Raw genomic sequence first — 23862 nt, 5'->3', positions numbered from 1 at the left:
GCCACTTTCAAGGCCCAGAAAGGTAGTAAATTCATCGTTAAAATAGTCCATGTGACTACAGTGGTTCAACCTTAATGCTATAAAGTGAAGAGAATACTTTTTGTTGCAAAAAAAAGGTCTTACGGGTTTGGAACGACATCAGGGTGAGTAATTAATGACAGAATTTTCATTTGTGGGTGACCTATCCCTTTAATAGTTTTAACCAACCAATATTTAAAAAAAAAAAAATTCCCAAAGTTTACAGTTACACTAAGCTCTGAAGTTGTTGTTTGTTCATATAAAACAGTGTATTCAAGTATTATATAAAAAGGCTTATTTTTGAAAAATGTATTGGACGGACAATGTCTTAGAATAAGAGACAATAAAAAGACTTATTGACTTCTGACATTCCCACAATGCTCTTACCCATTTCATGATACAGGGAGCCTTGTTTTGTCACTGCCACAGTTTTCTTTGCAGACGGTTCCTCGATCTTCATGAGCTCATCACAGCACTGTTTCCACTCACCTACATATAACAGTACAGGTTCTTAGTTATTTAGTTTGAGTGCGAGTGCATAACTTTAAATGCCCGAGGACTTAATGTAAATAAGGGTTCAGGTGTAACTGAAAAAATAGACATACACAAGGCCATAAAACAGCCCATAAAACTTCATTCTCGCACGCCATGTAATAAATACCTTGAATGAAAGTGCTGAAGATGCAGACGTTGGCAAGGATGCTTTTTAAAAGGTTCTACATGCTTGTGTCTACATATTTGTGTAAGATATGTATTGAATTTTAAGCCTTCAGGAACACCCTAAGAACAGAATGCCTGTCGCAGTTACATTTCTCGTAACTTCACACCAAACAGACCACATGCTTTCCAAACTGATGACACATAAACCATTAGACAAGGATATAAAACGGGGCAAAAAAAGAATGCAGAAATTACTCCTTTTGACAAACAATAATAATCTCCTGACATCATCGTGGAGAAACCGAAGCCGACTGAACAGAAACCAGACAGATTAACCGCTTCAACGGTATGTGTCCTTCTCTTTTCAGAACACGCCAACTGTGTAACATCTCTTCATCAATCAGATATAATGTGCAGAACATGCAATGTACCCTTTCCAGTTTATTAAACAAACAATAATCATATTCAATGTTGTGAATCAGTGCAGAGGAATCCAAGTCTTTTGAACACGAATGTCACAATGTTCCAAAAAAACATCTTCTACATTCAAAAAGGTGTTATTATGTACTAGGGGTGAAAAATTGCTCTGTGTCAAATAAATGTACAAATGTTACATATATAGTGTGTAAAATATTCAAAAATATGAACTCCAAAACTGTTTCTGCTTATGCAACAGGTAAGGCGATGTGATTTTAGACCTATCTGTACTTTCTTTATTAAAAAATAAATAAAAATCAAGTCATCATTTTTTTTTGTATTAAAAAAACACAATACTTTAGAAGATATAAGGCATTTGTTTAATTCTTCTTGTCTTCATTTCTGTTGTTTAGTGGAACTGAAGTATGTTAACGGACTCACCCATTTCTATCAACTGCTGTCAAACCAGAACAAAGAAAGTGTTGTGATAATTCTGTGATAAATCTGTATTGATTAAGTTTGGAAATACAGGCCAAACTGAGGTGATGCCAGGCTAGATAATACAAAACAAATAGTACAAATGTTTGTGATTTTTTAAATAATGTAAAAGGAATGTAAAAAAAAAAAATAATAATAATAATAATTCTACAGTAAAAAAGGGAATTGCTTAACCTTACCATATAGAGTGATGTATATATAATATATAATAATGTATATATAGAATATATACTATACTCTAAAATACTGTCAAATTTGGGGTTTTTGCAAGGAGAATAATGAATATCATATAACCTACAGTGAAAATCTGACGACGTACTCACAAAAAAACATTTTTTAACATTTTTAGTTTAAAAATATATTAAATAATTGTATGAGTCATCTTATTATGTATAGTGAAAAACATTAAAAGAATGGAATATAGCAGCACAAATAGCTAAATAGGACTAAAATACATTTTTGTTTCTGCCACAAAAAAAAAACAACAACTTTATTTCTTGCAAGACTTTATTTCTTGCAATTGCGAGTTTATATCTTGCAATTCAGACACCAATTCTCAGAATTGTGAGTTATAAACTATAGTAATCTCAGCAAGCAGTTTTTTTTAACTGAAATTAAACAGGACTATCGTTTTGGACAACAAAATCTGCATCTTATTAAAAACTGTTTCTTTATCATGTTACAAAGTGTGTTGAGTAAGCAAGCACTGTTAATCAAGCATGACGTTAATGTATTTAGAAAAGTACAGAACTTTGTGTCAGAGATTTCAATGATGCATTTACTGTAAAAACAGACATATCTGCTATTTGTTTTGCCATAATATTAAATTTCAACACTTTTTTTTAGGGGGGGGAACTATTTCCTTGTAATGCTTAACATTAAAACTTCCTTGTAAAATGGTGTTATTCCAGTAGTGTTCTATTAAAACCTGTTTTGCCACATCTAATGATGAATTATCTCCGTTGATCACCCATTTTAACACCTCCACCCACATCTATCTGTGTTTCTCTTTTGTTCAAGAATATAACTTGGTGCAAGGTTGGCCAACTGGCAATAGTTTGTATCTTTACAAATGCGGAAATTACTGAAATCATTGTGGGCGAAATGGTATTCGGAATCAAAAGAAAAGTTCAAAAGTGAATCTCTAAGGGTGTAAAATTCATTTGATTTCTTCTGATACAAATCTTAAAATATGACTTTTATATGAATAACCCCATTAAATAATCAATTGTGATGGACAATATTTGAAAAGAATAGACACACTTAACTGCAAAATGGATTGCTATGAAATTATCTAATTGATTGACAACACTTCATATAAAACTTAATCTATTTTGTTATATAGAAGTAACACTCCAAATTCTTGATCACTTGTTGTTTGTATTGCACTCTTGTATTTCAAGTGGCCTATGTGTTCAGGAATGTAGGCAAAGCAGTGCTGAACAAGTATGCCATTGTTCTTTGTCTTGCTTAGGTTTTGGTATAAGATAGTTTTGGGGAAGATCTCTTATGAATGCAGTTCCTGAATCAAATTTACATATTGACAGCCAACGAATAATGAATACATTTCATAGCGATCGATTATGCTTGCCCATTCTTTTCAAATATTGTCCATCACAATTATTTAATGGAATCATTCATTCTTTCTTTCTAAAATAGAGCCTTTTCTCTCTTTTAAGACTTTGAAAGAGTAATTCATGTTTTTATATCATCAAGCTTAGACTACTGCAACTCACTGAACAGTGGAATGAATGCCACTTCCTTGGCCCATCTCCAGTTGGACTCTTAATAGGCCACTTATATTACTTCTGTGTTAGCGTCATTACTGTTACAATGTTTTAATCAACAAGCAGAGTTATAAGGCAATTACTCATTTTCATTCTATGATCATGAGGTAAAAAGTGACCAGACTTTTTGGTTACACTTTATTTCGATTGTCCACTTTAGACATTCTACTAACTATAAGTTACTTTGCAACTACACGTCAACTAACTCTCATCAGAGTATTAGTAGACTGTAGTAGACTCTTAGGTTAGGGTTTGAGTTAGTAGAATAAGTTTACATGTCAGTAGAATGTCTGTTGGAGGAGCATCAAAATTAAGTGTTAGCAGATATTAAGCAGACAATCTACTAGCTCAACTATCTGCTTGAAATTAAGTTTTTGCTCACCAGCCACTGTGGCTAGTCGTTTTCCAAAGTTACTAGCCACTCACTGGCCACAATTTTGACATTGATCCCATGGAAAAACTGTCATATAGATATATTTTAATATTATCTCATTATTTGGCAGCAGGTATATTAGGCTGCTGTCACTTTAAGACCTCACGCACAGATGCATTATATACATGCATTTTCTTTCTCAACTGTTTACGTTCACTTAAAACATAACTGACTGTGTTTACGTGAATACTCACCAAGACCGGCATTTTGACATTATTTTGCGAAATGACATTATTTGCAGCGAAAAATAACTCAATTTAGTACTGAGAGGCGGCTTTACGTGCACGCACTTTACTCATTTGGGAATGTGTAAAATGATGTGCAATATGCACAATCCCATGCTGAAATTCAAACCCTGTAACACCAAAAATATTCCTCCGGAGCAAACGAAACAAGTGAGTGAGGGGAGGCAGGTTTGTGTGGCGACTCGCTCTCGGAGATATGAGAGAGCGAGAAAGGACAGCTGGTATCGTGTATCTATTCTGCGAAAAATTAGTATTGGAAGCAGATATTTCAATATCGATATGTATCAAAACCGATATTTTTTACAATATTGCTCTTAGTTTATTCTTTCAGATGCCTTTTTAAAAGACTACAATTGAAAAAAAATATATCATATACAAAATTCAGTGACTGCGTTATACGCCACTGCTGAAATCCACCCGCATTTGGCGGGTTGGCGGTGTAAATGTCAAGCCCTGACTACTATAATGAGAGTTAGTTGACATGTAGTTGCAAAATTACTTATAGTCTAATGTGGACCATCAAAATAAAGTGTTACAACTTCTTAAATAAATGCATGACCGAAACTATTGGGGAAAACAGCAAAGAGAGGGGGGGGGGGGGGGGGGGGGGGAAGCGATAGCAACACATAAACAGCAAAGTAAACACCCCCAAATTAAACTATGAGTTGGAACATTCTGTCAGGTTGATGTCACCTACAACAACAATGCAGCCTATACATCAGGCATTGCTAAAATATTTTGAAGATAATATGTAAAAAAGAATTCAGGTGATTGTAAAAATTTGTCCACATACCAGTAGTTGAGTGACACCTGATTTTAGTAGCCACTGGGAAACAAAAATGTACAACGTTCAGTAACATCCCTTGTCAAGTTTAAAACCCTCACACTACTTTGACAAAGGGTAAATATCTTCACCTTCATCTGAGGCTTAACAACAGACAAAAGATTTAAACAGGGCATATGACAGGAAGAGTCACACTCAAAAAACATTGCATCAAGTTGGCATAACAAATGTCTGCTAAAAAAAACTAGAACAAATCCATTCAAACAAATTATTAACATGTGAAGTTTCTGAGGAGTATAATATGTTCGATGCAGAATATTAAATTTGATTTGTCTATGTTTGGTAGATATTAAAATAGTCTGCATTCTTTCCATAACACATTCCCACTCCAAAGCGACTTACAATTTAGGACTAAATTAAGCGAGTCATCGTGAAGAGGCAAAAACAACGCAAGAAGTGCTCACAATACCAAGTTCAGGCATTGTTCAGAGTAGCATAAGCCCGACAAGGGAGGATTAAAGGAAAAGGAAAGAAAGGTTTTTTGTTTTTTTTATGAGGTTAAGTGCGCACGGAAGAGATGAGATTTCAGTTGTCTTTTGAATGTTGTCAGGGATTCTGCATTCCGGATGAAGGTGGGGAGAGCATTCCACCAGCATGGAACCGTGAATGAGAATGTTCTGGAAAGTGATTTTGTGGCTCTCTGTGATGGTACCACGAGACGTCGCTCACTGACTGACCGTAGGCTTCTGGTAGGGATGTAGACTCGTAGTAGCGAGTGAAAGTAGGAGGGAGCTGAGCCTGAGATAGATCTGTAAGCAAGCGTCAATGCCTTGAACTTGATGCGAGCAGCCTTTTTTGACGTGGGCCTTTTTTGGCTCGTTGAAGACAAGACGAGCTGCAGAATTCGGAATCATTTGTAGAGGTTTAGTTGCACATGATGGAAGTTCAGCCAGAAGAGCATTGCAGTAATCAAGCCTAGATATGACCAAGGCCTGGACGAGAAGTTGTGTTGCATGCTCAGTTAGGAAAGGCCTGATCTTCCTGATGTTGTGCAGTGCAAACCTGCACGATCGAGCTGTCTTTGAAATGTGGTCTGTGAAGGTCAGCTGGTCATCCAATATTACTCCAAGATTTCTGACCGACCTTGATGGGGTGATTGATGCTGAATCTAGCTGGATAGTGAAGTCGTGCTGTAGAGACGGATTGGCAGGGAGGCAGAGAAGCTCAGTCTTTGCCAGGTTGAGCTGCAGTAGATGTTCCTTCATCCATGCCGAGATGTCCGCCAGACAGCTTGAGATCCGTGGAGCTACTGTGGGATCATCTGGTTGAAATGAGAGGAGGGGCTGTGTGTCATCAGCATAGCAATGGTAAGAGAAACCATGTGCCTGTATGATGTGTCCCAGTGATGTTGTGTAGATGGAGAAGAGGAGGGGTCCAAGAACTGAACCCTGAGGAACCCCTGTGGTCAGTTGATGAGCTCTGGATACCTCGCCGCTACCTGTGAGATAGGATTCAAACCAGTGGAGGGAAGTTCCTGTGATGCCCAGTGATGAGAGGGTGGACATAAGGATCTGATGATTCACAGTGTCGAAGGCAGCAGATAGATCCAGGAGAATGAGAACTGAAGATTTGGAAGCAGCTTTTGCGATCCATAGGGCTTCTGTGACCGACAGTAATGCAGTCTCAGTTGAATCCCTTCTTGAAGCCAGATTGGTTGACATCCAGCTGGTTGTTCAGAGACAAGAAGGATGTTACTTAGTTGAAAGCAACTCGTTCAAGTGTTTTCGCAATGAATGGTAGGAGAGAGGCAGTAATTCTCTACAAGTGATGTGTTTAATGTTGTTTTTTTTAAGAAGTGGAGTTACCCGAGCCTGCTTGAATGCAGTAGGGAAAATGTCAGTATGGAGGGATGAGTTGATGATGTGTGAGATCATATGTACAGTCAAGATCTCCTTCCCACCTCTGCTTCAAGATTACATTGTCAAATGGCTTAAAATTATTTGTTAATGTGCTGTATCCTACAGAAGCAATACCTTTTGGGGAGGACACAATCTTGTTAAACATAACATTTTCAAACATTTTAGGAAATGTCTGGGGGGTGATCTCTTTGACCCAATGTCTGACTTGCAAATATTTGAAGAAATTATGTTTTGGGATTTTTTTATTTCTGGGATAGCAATTCAAAGCTCATTAAAGAGTCATTGGCATAAAAGTCTTCCAGTGTCTTTATATCTTTACTTGCCCATGCTTTTAGGGTACTATCAGCAATACCAAGAGGTATAATAGGGTTATCCAGAAACTTTTTTGCTAATGTCCTCTTTGCCCTGATGGTCAAAATGGGGATTTTCAATTCTTTAGCTATTTTCTTACAATCACTTTCTATTTTGTGATGCTCAACAATCTTTTGATGCACATCAGAACTATATTCTTTGGTTTTACTCATTGTGATGATGGATGATTAAGGGAATTTGGCCTTTGTTTTTCCTCATATTTAAACTCCTGTGAATCGTTCCTTTGCAAGAAGGATGTTTTTGCTGTTTTGCTGACCGGATACGGTAAGAGTATAATCTACCAGTTATCTCCGCTGGTAGCTAAGTGTATGGGGTTTATTGTTGTGATTGGTCGTAGTGTTATCCAATTGCGTGCAGTGAGATTTTCAAATGCATGCTTGGTGCCGCCCCTCGAGCTGGGCGATTTTCATTAGTCGACGCCAGACCATTCATCTTTTAGATTTAGGTCTGGATTTCCAGGCTACTCTTTGCTGGCTTTGATTTCCTTCCACAGAGTCTGTAACGATACTTCACCTTCCACATCTTCGGCCATACTGGTTAGCGTTTCGAGGTCGTTAGCTTCGGGAGTGTTGCTAATCGGTCGTGTTTTACTTCCTTTTCGGCGTAAATTGTGTTCTGCCATAAACAATAATGAATTTCCAGATACTTAATAGGCTCAAAATTCTTCTAGTTAGGGGGATTAATGAAGGATTTTCACTAAAGCATGTCTATCCTCACCGCCTGCATCACGTGCCCCCCCCAAAAATACATTTTGATATTATTTATCTCATGATACCTCAAGTGTACAGTTATTTTTCTGTGAAACACAAAAGAACAAATTTAGAGGATGCTTTTTCTCATACAATGACAGTTCAAAGTAACCGCGGCTGTTTCAGTAATCACAGCTCCAAACATCCTGAACTAGTTGTATGGATAAGACTGAAGATTCTTAAAAATATTAAATGTCAACAACAAAAGTCATATAATAAGCCGAATTTCAATTTCGTTTCCTCAGTTTAACTAAGTTCAGCGACAGAACTCGTTGACCAAACCTATTTACGGTTTGTTGTACTTTTTCATGCTCTTGTTCTCCTCCATCAGTTCATCACTCATGAAGAACGATAAGGGAAAAATCCAGTTTGGTAGGTTTTTTTATGTCAGTGATGATAACACTTGTCCAAGTGCATCAGTTCCTCATTCCCAAAAAAGTGGCCATGCGCATGCAAATACAGTAAGAATGCAAACACGCGCAATTACACGTTTACATTTATGCAATTATAACTTGCTTATCACCCCTAAGATCATCAAAACCTCCCTGTTCTACCTTTTTATTCCAATATCATTTTCTCAGGCCAAACTGTTATAAAACTAAAACCATATCTAACTGTCGCAGTCACTGTACAGTTGTGGTCAGAATTAATGCCACCCTGGTAAATATGATAAAAAATGACTGTAAAAAATAAATCTGCATTGTTTATCCTTTTGATCTTTCATAAAAAAAATCAAAAAAAAAATCAAAAAAAAAAAAAAAAAAAAAATCTAATCTTTCATTGAAGTAAAATAATTGAAAGTGCGGGGGAAATCAAATTATGAAATAAATGTTTTTCTCCAAAACACGTTGGCCACAAATATTGGCACCCTTTTATTAAACTTTTTGCAATCTCCTTTTGCTAAGATAACAGCTCTGAGTTTTCTTCTATAATGCCTGATGAGTTTGGAGAACACCTGACAAGAGTTCAGAGACAATCTTAATCTGACAGTATGGTTCATCCTCCATACAGAATCTCTCCAGATCCTTCAGATTCCCAGATCCATGTTGGTGCTTCTCCTCTTCAATTCAGCCCACTCATTTTCTATAGGGTTCAGGTCAGGGAACTGGGACGGTCATGGCAGAAGCTTCACTTTGTGCTCATTGACACATTTTTGTGTTGATTTTGAGTTTGTTTTGGATCATTGTCCTGATGGAAGATCCAACCACGGCCCATTATAAGATTTCTAGCAGAAGCCGTCAGGTTTTGGTATTTGCTAAAATCCATGATACTATGTATCTGAACAAGAAGTCCAGGACCTCCAGCAAAAAAATATGCCTACAACATTAAAGATCCAACGGTATATTAAATTGTGCACATGGGGTACTTTTTATCCTTGCGTGCTTTAGTTTCATCTGACCACAGAACCCTGTGCCGTTTGAAGTTCCAATCGTGTCTGACAACTGAATTTGCTGGAGTTTGTTTTTGGATGAGCGAGAAGGATTTTAAACCCTCCCAAACAACATGTGGGAATGTAGGGGTTGTTTGAATTTTTTTTTTTTTTGGTAGGCTTCTGACCCCAAGACCCAAGAACTTCTTTGTTATTGCACTGATGGTCAAAATGGGCATTTTCAATTCTTTAGCTATTTTCTTACAGCCACTTTTTATTTTCTGATGCTCAACAATCTTTTGCTGCACATCAGAACTATCTTCTTTGGTTTTACTCATTGTGATGATGGATGATTAAGGGAATTTGGCTCATTCCTCATTTTTAAACTCCTGTGAAACAAGAAGTCATAGCCAGACAATTTCATGTTCCTAGTCACCCTGGTGTGCTAAAAAAAGGTAAATATTAATGGGAATATACTTCAGAGATATTTTACTCGGGTGCCAATAATTGTGGCCAACGTAATAAACATTTTTTTCATAATGTGATTTCCCCCCCACTTTTAATTCTTTTACTTCAATGAAAGTTTAGATTTTTGCAAAGTATTTTAATGAAAGATCAAAAGGATAAACAATGCAGATTTATTTTTTACAGCCATTTTTGATCATATTTACCAGGGGTGCCATTAAGCCTGACCACAACTGTATAACAATAAAGGTGTACTGTGTTCAAAGGCACTCTTTGCTCACTTTAGCTCTTTGCTTCAAAACTTCAATGATGACAAGCAAAATCAACAAAGGCCCTGAGTATCGGCGTCCCTTAAATGGGACAGGGGTGCTAAGAATCTCAGAGCTTGCGTCAAAGAACCCTTTCAAAGTAGCAACTTGGAACGTTCGAAGCTTACTTCAAGCAGGAAAACTAGCCAATGTCATACAAGAAATGGATCGACTTAAAATCAACATAATTGGTCTAAGCGAAACTAAATGGCCTGGAACAAAAAAGATTATATCGAGCGAACACCACATCTTCTGCTCCGGAGGAGAAGAAAACACCAAACAAACATACGGTGTCGCCTTTATAGTACACAAGAAATTAGTAAATAAAGTCATCACCTTTACCCCAGTATCAGAACGAATAGCACTACTACAATTAGCTGGCAACAAAGTCAACGTGAACATTTTACAGGTTTATGCTCCAACAGCAGACAAACAAGATTATGAAATCGAATCGTTCTATGAGCAACTAACCGACACGCTGAAGCCGCTGAAGAAACAAGATATCACCATAATCCTTGGCGACTTCAACGCCAAGGTCGGACATGGTCGAATGCAGAACATTGTCGGAGAGCACGGACTAGGAATAAGGAATGGACGAGGCGACAGACTGGTTCAATTCTGCCAAGAAGAACGTTTCAGTATTGCTAACACGTGGTTCCAATTGCCACCTCGACGACTGTACACATGGACCTCGCCGCAAGACTCCGACAACAACATCGTCAGGAATCAAATTGATTATATCCTAATTAACATCAGGTTTAAGTCCAGTGTGCTTACAGCAAAAACCTACCCTGGAGCCGATATATCGTCAGACCACAACCCAGTAACAGCTACAATAAGACTCAAATTGCGATCAATACAATGTACAAAGACGAGACGAGCAGACCTGGAGAAACTGAAGAACAGCACCAATAAAAGACAAGTACAGCAACATCTCAACGATAGCATCTGCTCAATAACAACAGAAACAGCAGATGTTCAGGAGTACTGGCGCTCGTTCAAACAATGCATCACAGAAACAACAGAAGTCATGCTGGGACACCAGTCACCGAAAAAGAAACAACGATGGATGACACAATATATTCTCGATCTAATGAGCAAACGAAGAATGTACAAAAACAACAACTTGGAGAAGTACAAACAAATGCAACAGAAGATCAGAGAAGCAATCCAACAGGCAAAAGAAAAGTGGATGGAAGAACAATGCGCCGAGATTGAAGAACTAATTAAAAAACATGATAATTTTAATCTGCACAAGAAGCTCAAAGAAGCTGGTAACATCTACAGACCAGCCCCAACAGCAACCTTGTATGCGGACAACAACCAACCAATCCATAATAAACAAGAAAAAATGGACACCTGGACAAACTATATACACAAACTCTTTGGCGCCGTGAGAACACCTGCAGAAATAGACCAACAGACGTCGCAAGACGCTCTACACATTTTAACATCAGAGGTAGAACATGCAATCAAAACAGCTAAGCCAGGCAAAGCGTGCGGGCCCGACACAATCCATGTCGAATTGCTCAAACTATTAAACAGCAACAACATACGACAACTGACTGACTGGTACAATCAAATATACAACGGTAACAAAATTCCATCTGACTGGCTACAATCCATCTTTGTGGCCATACCAAAGAAAGCAACAAGCCGGAAATGCGAAGACTACAGACTGATAAGCTTGATGAGCCACGTGCTGAAAGTCTTCCTGAAGGTGATCCAACAGCGCATACGCTCCACATGCGAAAATGCATTGAAGAACACACAGTTTGGCTTCCGCAAAGGACTAGGCACGAGAGAAGCAATCTTCTGTCTACAGATACTACTACAGCGATGCTACGAACATCAGAAAGAAGTGTACATCTGCTTCATAGATTATGAGAAAGCCTTTGACTCAGTAGACCACGACCGACTAGCAGCTCTATTAAAACAACTGGGACTAGATAAAAACGACACCAACTTCATCATTGCTCTTTATTGGAAGCAAACAGCCCAACTCCGATATGACAACGAACTGACAGACCCAACACCAATACAAAAAGGTGTACGACAAGGCTGCCCACTGTCACCGATCCTTTTCAACATCTACTCGGAGCAGATTTTTGATCGAACACTAGCAGACAAAAACATTGGTATTAAAGTCAATGGACAGTACATCAACAACATCAGATATGCCGACGACACTGCACTGCTGGCCGATTCGGAACAAGACCTACAACAAATCTTGGATGAAGTTGCCGCAGAGTGTCAAATATGGGGCTTACGAATTAACAAAAAGAAAACAAAGGTTATGAAGGTCAGCCGAACTACAAGCGAAACAACAATCAAGCTGGGCAGCGAAAAATTGGAACAAGTACACCGATTTAAATACCTTGGTGTAATCATTGACGATCAGTTGAACCATGAAGTCGAAATCAAGAGCAGAACTGAACAAGCAAGGCAAGCATTTATTAAATGGAAAACACTCCTCTCAGGCCGCAACTTGAGTACATCACTGAAACTGCGCACACTGAAATGCTACATCTGGTCAATTTTGCTGTACGGAGTAGAGACGTGGACACTGACAACAACAGCAACAAAAAGGCTCGAAGCTTTCGAAATGTGGCTGTATCGAAGCTGAAAATCCCATGGACAGCCAAAACCACCAATACACAAGTTCTGCAAGACATGGGCACTGACAGGCAACTGCTGAAGACCATCATTAGCAGGAAGTGTCACTACTTAGGCCACATTGCCCGAAACGACCACAAATACCAGCTATTAAAGCAAATCCTGCAAGGAAAAATCGAAGGAAAAAAACGACCAGGACGGCCAAAAACGACATGGCTCAGTAACATCAAAACATGGCTACAATTAACAACAGCACAAACTCTACACGCCGTGCTACACCGGGACCAATATCATCGTGAAGTCGCACACGCCGTTAGGCAGCACTAAAGAAGAAGAGCTCTTTGCTTATTTTGACTCTAAGAAAACAAGACTGGATTCCTTTCAAAGTTCAAGGTCACGTGTAAAAATTCTTTCTAAAAAAAAACGTTCACTAATTTTATACAGTCAATGGGTCTCATTCATGAAACATTCGTAAATATACGAGTAAATATGTGAGTGATTTGCGCGTAAAGAGACATTCCCGAAAATTCTTCTCATGATGTTTTATAAACAAAGTTCGGGAGGAGCACGTTCAAATAAGCAATCCAATCTACTCGTCATCAAACAATTATGTCTACCCTAATCAGCATGACTAGAAGTATATATATATCCACACTGTCAACTCACCTAATATTCCTTGACAGTTTTTCAGCATCCCTCCACCACCCCGACTCCTCACTCTTGGCTTAATCTTTACAGCCAGGAATACGGGGGGAGTACTCTGGGTTCGGGCCGAATACCGAGCCCGGAGCCCTCTCCTCGGACAGCACGCCAAATACGCATTTATTCTATCTAACTTATTTGTAAGTGTGAACTAGTGAACTGATTCACAAATACTTAGTAAACGTCAGATTTGATAGTGAAATGTGTGTGTGGGTTAATGAATTCCAATCAGTCGTAAATGGGACGCGCGTGCACGCTCATTCTTAATTACCATAAATCCCGCCCATTAAAACCGACTGACAACTATATATGGGCATCATATTATGACACGAAACGAAGGATTTCAACATGTCTTCTCAAAAAAGAATGAAGAAGAGAAATTTCTCAGATGCAGAAATTGAAGTTTTACTATCAGAAGTTGATTCAAAACGCCACATTTTATTTTCAAGCGTATACATAGTGGCGTATCAGGTCCTAAAAAAAGGATTTTTTAGGTAATACCTAAATGCTTTAGGTAAACATGCTTGGCAGCATATTACAGATGCAGTTAATGGAGTTTCATCTGTTAATCGAACAGTCCCAGAAGTGAAAAGAAAATGGTTCGACATGAAGCTTGACTGCAACACTTGTAACTTGCGCCGCGGACTTGTAAAAAAAAAAAAAAAAAAAAAAAAAAAGAATAAACAGCTTGAATATAATAAATAAATAAAAATAAAATAAACTAAAATAAAAAAAGACTTGCGGACTTGTGTTCCGTTTGCAGATGCTATTACTGGCTCTGGTAATAAAAGTAAAAAGAAAAACCGTATGTAATTACTATATATATTTTTTCAAAATGCTGTGTAAATATGTACCCGATTACGGTGAATTAAAAGGCAGCCTTATTAATGAGCAAAACGTTCTGATGTTAAACGCACTATTTACGCGTGGCTGGGAGCAGGTGTAGATTTCTTTCGTACCAACTAACATTTGGGAAATACGAACATTTTAATGAATCCGAAAATTTACGCCAGAACCACTTTACACACGATTTACACAACAAATCGTTCTGCTCGTGTTTCATGAATGAGACCCTTTAAGTGAGACTTCCTCGAAGTCTCGAGCCTTGCAAATTGAACTTTGGATTGAACTTCCCATAAATACAGATAATAATTTAGCATTATGCAATTACATAAGACTATATACAAAGAGTATACACTATAAGTACTGAGCATATGTCTTTCACTCATTTTAGCATGGAATAAAAATTGTATACAAAGCAACATATGAAGGCTGCAGTTCATAAACTGGTCTCGTTTTGTGAATGGAAGAGAACAGGCCTGTGATCCCACCTCTGTTTTAGAGTTAGGCCTGTAAGGACTGGACCTCCATCTTTAAAGGGGTCATCGGATGCCCATTTTCCACAAGTTGGTATGATTCTTTAGGGTCTTCATGTAAAGTGTGTAACATACTTTGGTTAAAATTCCTCAAAGGTTGTGTAAAACAACACCCTTTTTACCTCCTCAAAACCAGCTCTGTTCACAGCGACCCGTTCCGGTGCATGTCTCTTTAAAGGACCCTCTGGGGTCTAAGGTGTTTTTGGGGTCCTTGAGATGTTCTGACATGCCCTGACATTTGTGCTTTTTTCAGTTGCTTATAAACATAGTAATGGCAAAAAAAAATTACACACTATTTAGCACAAACAGGGCTACCATAATATGTGAGCAACAAGAATGTACATGTCTGCATTTTTGAGAGAATAATGTTTATGCGTGGTTATTGAAAAAACTAAAAACTAAAGTTTCTGAAATAAGACCACAAAACACACACTAAATATGTGCCAATAAGACTTTTGTCTAATGGATGTCATCGCCTAGTGTTTTTTCTTCAAAATTATTTGAAAATCACCCTGCCTAATCCTTCACATAACACAATACATTGATTTGAATTTTGCAAAGCACTTTCTGTTTGGAAAGGCAATATTCGAGTGGGCGTCGACGATCATGCACATTTAGTGGTTCACACCTGAGGACCGCATACTTAATGAGCCATTCATTCAGGTGAGTCACTGAGCCACAAGAATGCAAGAGCAACAGTTGGAAGCATCTCAATTCTTTTTTATTTTTCCACATATTGTGCTTGCAAATTGGCCTATGTAAAAAAATTCACAGACAACATATGTTCACATTCATGGCACAATTCAAATGGGACCAGAAAATAATTATTTTCTCCCATTCACTTGCATTGACGGTTTTTCAACTTTGAGGTCCAGCGGGGTTTTACGGAAGGGGCGGGACTTACCAGCTCTATACAAATGGCTGAGGGCGGAAATATGCAAATACAGGACAGTCTGTCAGTGGTCGTGGGCGGAGCATGAGCAATATGCATCATAAAAAAGGAGTGAATGGATTTTTTTTCATTGTATAGTGGTTGTGTCCACACACTGCAAAGACACATTTATATGCAAAGACCATATAAAGGGGAATTGTGCATCCGATGACCCCTTTAAGAGTGAGATTATATGTGCCTGAAGCAAACACTGTGTATCAGAGACAGTGTTGTTTGCATAACGTCAACGTGACAAAAGGTTCCTTTTCCCCTACAATAAGCAAATCTGCATAGTGATGAGGGATAGAGCTTTGATTTTCTTTTCATTATTTCCTTATGGACATACCAGCAGTTGCATGTCAGCAAATGTTGTTGAAGTTTTTAATCATCACGAATTAGAGCTGTCAATTTATCCTACATAAATAACATATTCATTTATATATATATAGATAGATATTTTATTTTTTTGTCATTTTGCAGAACTTACCTTTGCTTTAATATCTTTCTTGCTTTATTACTATTCTAGGAAGCTCTGGTACTCACTCATGTCATAGAAATGCTGCCAGAAGGCTTCCATCCAGCTATGTGTGTCTTCAGGTATGCGTGTGACAATTGTGTAAGTGGTCTTTTCGCCACACTGGTTGGTTATGGTGATACTCTGAGTATGTAGAGCCGGATCTCTCTCTGTGGCACGCACACGAGTTTCCTATAGCAAGAATGCACACACTTAGTTTCAAGACCAGGTGTAAACAACAAATTCTGCATTTCATAAGCAGTACCATGTAGAAAACAACTTTCAAAAGCATGTATGCTGTAATACTGGATTGAAAGGCACGTGCAGCACGTTTCACAGCCTTTTCCTGGAATAGCTCACATAACATAACATAACTGCTTTGACCTAAATCCCCTCTGTTGACTAAAAGATGCCACTGCAACTGATGCATTGATAATCCTCACCTTATTAATAGGAATAGTAAACACTGGTGTCTCTAAAGAGTCGGTATCATCTTGCTGCTGGTAACACTTCAATTCAGATCCATTCAGGACCCCGTAAACGTCTCTCCAGTCCTCAGGATCGGTCTCTGACTAGGGTACAAAAATATATGAAAGCTGAATGAATAGGGAATTGGAAAATAATGCTCATTTATTTTTAATTACAATAATAAATCTTTTTTTTTTTTTACATACCCGAATTCTGAGTTTTCCACACATGACATCTTGAGTCATACAGAGAGGCTGAGCCACGAGCTGACAGCACACATTACCATAGAGAGGCAACCAGAACGAAGAGTCCTCTGAAATACAGATGAAAACAGAAAACAAAACAAGATCAGATCAAAAACAATAGATGGATGGATGGATCGTTAGAGATCTATTTAGATTTTAATTCACTTTTTTTTACAGATCCTAGATTTTCATTGTATTTCGCAGACTTTTGGGCCTAATTAAATGTAAAACACATATTCAATGGGTTCTGTGAACATTAAAATCAAGGGGTTTCTTACCTGTGTCTGATATAGTCAGGTCATGGGTTCGGAAAGAGTTCTGTACATGGCACAGGGTCAGAGATGTATGGGCCAGGAGGTGATATTTAGGGCCCCTGAGGACAAGAGGTGGTATTGAGTTCTGATATTCAGGTCTGATAAAACTGCATTTAGAACATTTAGAAATGACAATAATACATTTTTTGAGTTGATGTACATAAAACAATCAGAAAAACTTAATTTGAAAATAATCCAACAACACTGTTGTATTTTTTAATGAAGTGAAACCTTATAGGAGACATTTCAAGAAAACATGTCCAGGTCATATATTCAATGAAAAAAGTAAAAGAATTTTCACTTAAAATTCATATATTTTGCATATATTTTACAAAACAATGAATTATATTTTTGTACATTAAAATAAAAGAAATTAAACATTTAAACAGCTGTCCACCCAAATTGTTAATGGCCCCAGATATTTTAATTTTGAGTTTGTTTGTAATTTTCATTAGGGTCAATGATTCTGTAATGTAAAAAAAAAAAAAAAGACAGTAAAATAAATATAAATATAATGATGTATAATTACAATTAAAATGATGAAATAATAAGAATGAAAAGAGATCAATTATTTTAAGTGGTGCTTTATTCTCATGAAAATAATGTCACAACATTTCATTTTTAATCCAGAGATATGAGATATGAAATATGTGAAATGACCCAGACATGTTCTTGGCAGGCTTTATGAGATTCACCCTAAACATATTTAACTGCTTTTTTAACATCTCTCTCTCTCCATCCATCTCTTTCTTTGTCTCTGCTTTGCTTTTTTGGCACTCGTCTCAGACAGACTGAATGTTGAGAAAATTAAAAGTGAAGGTGTGTCTGTTTGTGATTGACAGTTACTACATATGCATCTGTTTATGTTTGTAAACTGGTTTTGGCAGATGCAGCCCCTTGTGTTGTGAGACTGTTTCAACATTTAATATTTGTCTAGTGCAATGTATCTGTGTGTATGAGATATTTATGTAAGTGATAGCATATATACTGCCACCTCACCGTGCAGACAGAGCGGGCAACAGAACCGGTGATTCTCCTCCGGGCGAACTCCCTCCTCCCGAAACGGTTCTACTGCCATGGGAACTACAGGAAGCTGCTGTCTCCAAAGTTGCCATGAACTTCTTACTGGAGGCACTTCCCAGCCGGCTCAGTCTCCGAGTGGAGAAGCCCACGCTGAACTCCTCCTCTACACAGCAGCTGTAGAGCTCCACCCGCAGGTCAAAGCCTGGAGGTGCGTCAGTGCTATCAACACAATATATGATGACTCAGAGAGGATATTTTATATTATTATTTATGTAAAAAAAAAATAAAAAAAATTTTTTTTTTATATAATGATTTATTTAACTATTGAGATTTTTTTTTTGTCAGAAATTATTTAAAGGCTACATTAATCAAGCATTATCACTAATAAATATGACATGATGAGATATTGACATTTTGACATGAAAAAAAAGTGTAAAAAAATCAACAAGTGATCCATTCATTTTGGAGAAATAATAGGAAGTAAAGGGAAACGCATCTCACAATATCACTGGTTCATTGAAACAGATGTCTGTGAGCGTCCTGTCCACTATCACGAGATCTGTATCGTGAATCTCTGAGCCCACCTGCAGCAGACAGAACACGGCACACTGGTGCAGCTCTGAACAGAGAAAAGGAGGACAGGAAGACTAATGAAAAAATAATGACAAAAATGACTTTGTGGGCAAATATATATTTGTCAAACTCACCTCCTTTGTTTTTGAAATACTCTGAATCTTTCCACATGAGAGGAATACGAATATCTGAGGATAAGCAAAGAAAAAAAAAATCTAAGTAAATAAATATAGCCTACATATGATGAGATGTTCCGTTTTTTTCTGTGTGTAACCCCACCTGAAATGGCTACTTTTCCAGTACAAGGTAATCGCTCAGACCCTCCATCAGATGACCTGAAACCATTCAATCAATGGATCAAAGGCTCTGTTCCAGACATAGGCAACATTTTAACTGCACTTAAAGCAAAACATCTATCTGTCCAACTTCACTCCAACTCACTATACATCAATACCCCCAGCCCAAAGACTCAGAGATATACCTTCGTCCTGCTCTCTGCATAGCCTGGGCTTCCTTCATGCGCTGCAGCTGGGTCATGAGGGCCAGTATGCGGCTGTTGGATGTGAGGAGAGTCTTGGAAGCCTCCAGAGCCTGTTCTCTCTGAGAACATGCAGCTAAAAGCTTACAGGTCCCTTCTCTGATCCTCACCTCCCTCTCGATCTGCCTCTGAACCTCACAGTCCTGCAGATTGATGGAGAAAGAGACAAGAGTAGTCAGAACCTTAGACAGTTAACCCAAACCATTAACTGACCGTCTGATGCATATTAAAGCAAACAAACAAACAAAAATGGCAGAAGTTGGCTGATATATCAGTGTTTTTTTTATTTTATTTTTTATAGGTTTATGTTTAGGTTTTTAGGTTTTAATGTAAATTTGTTTCATTTTAAGTAATTACGTAATCTGCTTTTGTCATTTTTATTCATTTAGGTTTAATTGATTTTTATTTCAGTTCTAGTTTTTATTTATTTCCAGGTAATAATTTTTCGTTTAGATTAAGTTTTTTGCCTAATGTTTATATTTTATTTCATGTTTATATCAAGAAAGTTTTCATGTATAGGCCTATATACACACACACACACACACACATATATATATATATATACATACACACACACACACGCACACACACACACAAACACACACACACATATAGGCCTATACATTGTTAACTATATAACTGTATAAGTGTATAATACAAAAATAAATATTTATTTAATAATACAAAATAAATAAATGCAGCAAGGAAAAGATTGTACTATATGGTCTAAGACCTACTTTACTTTTTGAACTCTCTTTATCTCCGGAAAATCCTCCTCCTAAACTACACACATACCGACAGCGCTTTCAGTGGGTTTAAGCTTGGATAAGCCATGATCTAAGGCTAAGCCCTGAACCCCAAAAGCATGTCTTTTGTCTCATGTAATTAAGTTCAGTTAAGATGAAGAAATCTGTATGGATATTTAGCTTTACCTCCAGAAAGTGCAATTCAGGGTTATTTTTAAGTATTTTAAGCCATCTGTATAAATTAGCATGAGATGTGTTGTTAAATGGGGTTAATTTTGTCACATGCCCAGCTTACTCGAATTAACTCGCTGGTGGAATTGACCAAAAATGAAACTTGTTAGTTGCATTTGAATAAACTGTCAGTTTAAATATAAATAATATTTGTTACAATTACTTTCTTAGTGTATATTTAACATCTTAAAAGCAGTGCTGTTAAAATTTTATAATTAAAGATAGTTTTCATTAATTGAAATAAAGCTGCTTGAAGTAAAATAAAATATAAACATCTTAAGCTTTAAAACTTAACAAAATAAGAAATGTTGCTTTGGCAACTAATTGAAATAAATTAAGTTGGAGTTGAAGAACTAAAACCGCAAAAAAAAAAAAACTATTTAAAATGACAAAAGCATTTATTAAAATGACTAAAGCCAAAATTAAAACTGAAAATATAAAAATAAAAGCGAATTCAAAATACGAATACTATAATAGTACGTAAAAAATACTGAGATTCTTCCTAATGTGCCAGAAAAACCACAGCCTCATAACACACACTCGAGAGCTCTGAAAACATTCAGCCAGCAAGAAACACAAAGAGCTAAACGGCGCTATAACAAAACTCTCTGTTTGTTTTCTACTTCTGTACTGTTTATGGTCTGTATATAGTGAGCCAGTAAAATACCTCTTTAATCTGTTCACATCCTCTCAAATGTGACGTAAAGAGCCACGGTTACGTAAGAGTTGAAAGGGAGTGATATAAGTGTGTGTTTTATAATCACAACAAATAACTGCATACGTATGTTAATAGGAAATCTAGGGTTTATCAATCCGGAACAAATTATTTATGCATAAAAATCAAACGAATTAAAGGAATTAACCAATGTAATTATCAATTTACACTGTCCTCAAACCACAACTGAAAATGTGTCAAAGGATCTAAAAAAAAAAAGATTAGGCCTAGATAATGTGGACAGTTTAATGGTTGGTATGGACTGTAAACTGATCATGTTTGTACTATGACTGAGAATGATTTCAGACAGCTGGTAACTTCGTGAGTTTATATACTTCTGAGTATAGGGAACAATTTATCTTTTATGTTTAATTATGAAGTTACTAGAATCAGATAATAATGTCTAGATTTATATTGTATTAATGACGGCCAGTTCTTAATTGTGCATTTAAAGGAATCGTTCATCTATAGATGAAAATTGTCATCATTTGATGCATTTCTACTGCATACTATATGGCTTCAAGTTCAAAAGACTTGTGTCAAAATGACTTTTAACTAGGGGCTTCACAGCACACTCCTCGTTCACGTTTGTTATACTGAAAAGAGTGCTCAAAATATCCTTTAGAAATTCTCTTTTTGTCTTCCACAAAAGAAAGAAAGCCATACAGGTTTAAAGTGACATGAGGGCGAGTAAATGAATAGCGAACTATGCCTAAGTGTTCAGTTACAAAAAAAACACTTACTGAAGATTGATCTCGGCACACTTCCAAAGAATAGCACGTGTGTATTCGCTCTTGAAAAGATTTCTCCCTGACTAATAGTATGTTAAATCTTGCTGCTGCTGCTTACTCAATGCCTGGCCGCTCTGTTGACAATCAAGTAGTGACATGAAATACCCTCAGGATCACGTCTATGCCTGAAAACGATTTCAAACATGCTTTTGTTTGTTTCTAATATATCATTACAGCAAATTGGCTGATTATATAGCTCCAAAATCCTGTTTAGAAAAACTGAAGTAGGCTAATAGAACTGTCAGTGCCGTTATCATAAAGCATGTTAGATGTGAAGTTGGGAATTCAAAGCCAGAGGAAAGTTTTATTGCTCAGAGCACTTTTGGATCATTTGGTTAGTTTAAACAGACGCAAATGAGACAAGCGTTGCTATAAAATGAGTGTGGATAGCACTGCTCAGATAATTTGATCTCTGAGAAATGTTGTGTATTGAAATGTTGTTACTTTTCTGAAACTAGAGACACGTGTGAGATTACTGCCGAGGAGGGGGGAAAAAAACATGAAAGAGATTCTTGAATACACAAGGCTATAAAATAAAATAAAAAGTCAGTCTTTAAATCAGTCTAGAAAAAAACACTGATTTTACAACAACAACAAAAATATCTAAAATCAACAGTATGCTTTGTAAATGGACGAATGCTGTCTAGGATTAATGCATAACTATTCAATATGTCAGTGAATACACGATTTAAAGGGATATTCACCCAAAAATCTAAATTCTGTCATCATTTACTCACCCTCATTTTCTTTCTTCTGCTGAACACAAAAGAAGATATTTTGAAAAATGGTTGACTGACCCTATTGACTTCCATAGTATTTTTTAACTCCATACTATGGAAGTCAAAGGTGTACTGTTTGGTTATCGACATTTTTCAAAATAGCTTATTTTGTGTTCAACAGAACAAAGAAATTCATACAGGTTTGGAACATCTTTAGGGTGAGTAAATGATGATATAATTTTCATTTTTGGGTGAACTATCCCTTTAACAATACGACATAATGCAGTCAGATCCATGTTTTATTACTTCATGTAATAAATAATTACACAATAGCCTAAGATAGTGAATCCAAACTCCAACACAATCATGCACACTAAAATCAGATTTTACCAAATAAACTAGATTGAAATCCAATGGAAACTTTTGCCCTTCGTAGCCATAGAATAATCCTACTGTATATACAATTGTCTCAATTCCTCACTTAGACTAAGCTACTACTAAAGCGTTTTACGAGAAACTTCTGAGGACATGTTGATAGGCCTATATACACATACAGTAACTTCACAAAGTCTCCTGGGATGTGAATGAGCAACACCCGAGCAATCAAATTGAGCTTTTTCAGTAGTGTTGAATAAGTTTGTGGCGGTTCTGCACATGCGCATTTCTGCGGTCGCTCACCTGAGCGGAATCCTCCAGCACACTCAGGCGGAATCGGCCTCTCTTCACCTCCATCTCCATCGCGGATCCGCGGGCCACAGTGGCTCTGGAAGTTTGGTTCCTGCAGAACATCATTGCTCTATGTTGAAAATCCAACTCAAGGAACCATCCGAAGCGACTGAGTGTTTACTAAGTGAAACTGCTAAATTAAAATAGAGATAAATCCCGGTCCAAATGTATAAATATATACCTGAAAGGCGCCATTATATTTATTCTAAAATCCTGCTGGACATGTCGAAAAAAACTATGGAAAACGGGGTGTTTTCCCTCTGTTCGTGGTATGGGTGGCGCCTATAGTTGTGGACACACTGAAACAGCGCCACCATTGTCGTTGTTTAATGAATTGAACTTTGGGAGGCTATTAAAAGCTGTTCAATGGCACAGACTTTTTATTCCGCCAGGGGGCGATTGACGGCTCAAAAAACGAATCCTCCATTAAAACGCATTCAAATTTCATGACATATTTTGGATACTTTGAAACATATACACGCTAAAACGAATCATCATTTGAATCTATTAATTCTTAATATTAATTGCTGACATCTACAAATCGAAACCCCCACCAACAATAACAATCACGTAGCAAATAAGCGAGTAGCCTACATAATTAATCTATTTT

General features: G+C 37.1%; 1 protein-coding gene across 2 annotated transcripts in view; it reads right to left on the bottom strand.

The window, feature by feature from the left end:
* Positions 1–23552, bottom strand: part of rtknb (rhotekin b) — a 31770-nt gene extending 8218 nt beyond the window's left edge. Inside the window, exons 1-12 of one of the 2 annotated variants that reach the window (XM_084387797.1) lie at positions 23434–23552; positions 23205–23304; positions 19268–19467; positions 19066–19121; positions 18921–18974; positions 18715–18832; positions 18190–18432; positions 17155–17249; positions 16838–16944; positions 16607–16735; positions 16193–16355; positions 406–507 (exon numbers count right to left, since the gene is read on the bottom strand). In XM_084387797.1, coding sequence (XP_084243923.1) covers positions 406–507; positions 16193–16355; positions 16607–16735; positions 16838–16944; positions 17155–17249; positions 18190–18432; positions 18715–18832; positions 18921–18974; positions 19066–19121; positions 19268–19467; positions 23205–23304; positions 23434–23447 — 1381 coding nt within the window. In that variant the 5' untranslated portion in view covers positions 23448–23552. Of the gene's footprint in view, positions 1–405; positions 508–16192; positions 16356–16606; positions 16736–16837; positions 16945–17154; positions 17250–18189; positions 18433–18714; positions 18833–18920; positions 18975–19065; positions 19122–19267; positions 19468–23204 lie in introns of both variants that reach the window. The other variant, XM_084387796.1, reaches the window with a different exon arrangement.
* Between the last annotated feature and the right edge of the window lie 310 nt (positions 23553–23862).

This window comes from Rutilus rutilus (assembly GCF_951802725.1).
Source record: "Rutilus rutilus genome assembly, chromosome: 18".
NCBI lineage: Eukaryota > Metazoa > Chordata > Actinopteri > Cypriniformes > Leuciscidae > Rutilus > Rutilus rutilus.
Note: the sequence above shows the minus strand (reverse complement) of the source record. Positions and strands in the feature narration are given on the sequence as shown.